This window comes from Elephantulus edwardii, unplaced genomic scaffold (assembly GCF_000299155.1).
Source record: "Elephantulus edwardii isolate Elephantulus edwardi_28Jun2011 unplaced genomic scaffold, EleEdw1.0 scaffold00010, whole genome shotgun sequence".
NCBI lineage: Eukaryota > Metazoa > Chordata > Mammalia > Macroscelidea > Macroscelididae > Elephantulus > Elephantulus edwardii.
Window position 1 is genome coordinate 5,039,998 of NW_006399760.1, and position 1,352 is coordinate 5,041,349.

The following is a 1,352-nucleotide window of genomic DNA, read 5'->3' on the forward strand; positions in this document are numbered from 1 at the left end:
ATGTTTAAGATGTCTATTAACAAGTATAAAGCAATTGATGAGTTTCACCAAGTTGTCTTAATAACTTATTTAGTATTCTACTTTAGTTAATGTGTACATTGCATACTTTCTTATCTCAAAATCCAGGAAATATGGAAAAGCTGTGAAATAATTTATATCCATAATTTGAATATGCATTTAATTGTAATGCTATCATAGCATTCATAATTTTGCCCACAGAAATTCAATTACTTCTATGTTAAGTAAGTTAATCTTAACAGTGCTGTAATTTTAACATGTTGTTGTTCTTATGTACCATAGAGTCAAAAGAGACCCCTAGCTTACCCTTCTGTGGATTTTCAGAGGCAGGGAGGAGATTTTCCATTCTTCTCCCCCAGAACAGATTGTGGATTTGAACCACATGCCTTCAGGATTGCAGCACAGGTTCTTGCCATTAGGCTTTCCAGAATCATTTATTTTTTAAAAATAAATTATCACACTCAATTTTTTTTTAAATTTTCATTAAATCAACACATTGGGCTATCCGACAGTAATCATTCAAAGTTGAAATATCCATCATATTCCTAGGGCAAGATTTAAAGTTCCAGTCCAATGCTTACACCATACAGTTTAATACCACTGCAAGTAGTAGTTTCATAATAAAACATAATTTAAAATTCTCTTATTCATTCTAAAATGTTTATTTACTGTATAAATATGAAATGCAAACTATCCTAATATATTCTTTGCACTGTATCACTACTATTGAATAACATTTTCTATTTATTTCAATCTTAACAATAAAATATTTAATAACTCAATCATTATTATATCTAGTTACCTTAATGTCACTTCCATTTAAGCACATTCTATTTATGCGGCTACCATTGGGCCGGCTAGAATCAATCCAATAGATGAATTCTTCCTGGTAATCAAAGTCTATAGCAATAACATTGTTCAATCCCTAAAAATAAATAAATAATGTGTATTGAGTAATACTTACTAGAAACCACTCTTTAATGTTTTAGAAGTTCAAATGAATCATCATATCACCCTATGAATCTAAAAAGTAATATTTATCACAATAAAGAGCATTTGTGACAGTTCTTTATAAAGGCATAATATTTCTTTATCTTCTCCACACCATAAACTTAAGATATGGCATAATTTATTTGAAATTATTCTTCAAGTAGGCCACAACAAATGTAGAATGTTTACAGCAAATGATTTATATAAATATTAATGGGAAAACAAACTGCCTTTAAAGAGATGAAGTGAAAGATTCTCAGTTTAGGTTAATAATAAATAAAAATGTGGTGTCCTTATAATCTGTCTTGTGGAGAAATTGGAAGTGTGTGTGTGTGTGTGTGTGT

General features: G+C 29.4%; 1 protein-coding gene across 1 annotated transcript in view; it reads right to left on the minus strand.

Moving 5' to 3' along the window:
- LRP1B (low density lipoprotein receptor-related protein 1B) overlaps positions 1-1,352 on the minus strand; it is a 2,414,068-nt gene that overhangs the window by 354,100 nt on the left and 2,058,616 nt on the right. The window contains exon 58 of the mRNA XM_006880809.1: positions 821-943. Coding sequence (XP_006880871.1) covers positions 821-943 — 123 coding nt within the window. The remainder of the gene's footprint in view (positions 1-820; positions 944-1,352) is intronic.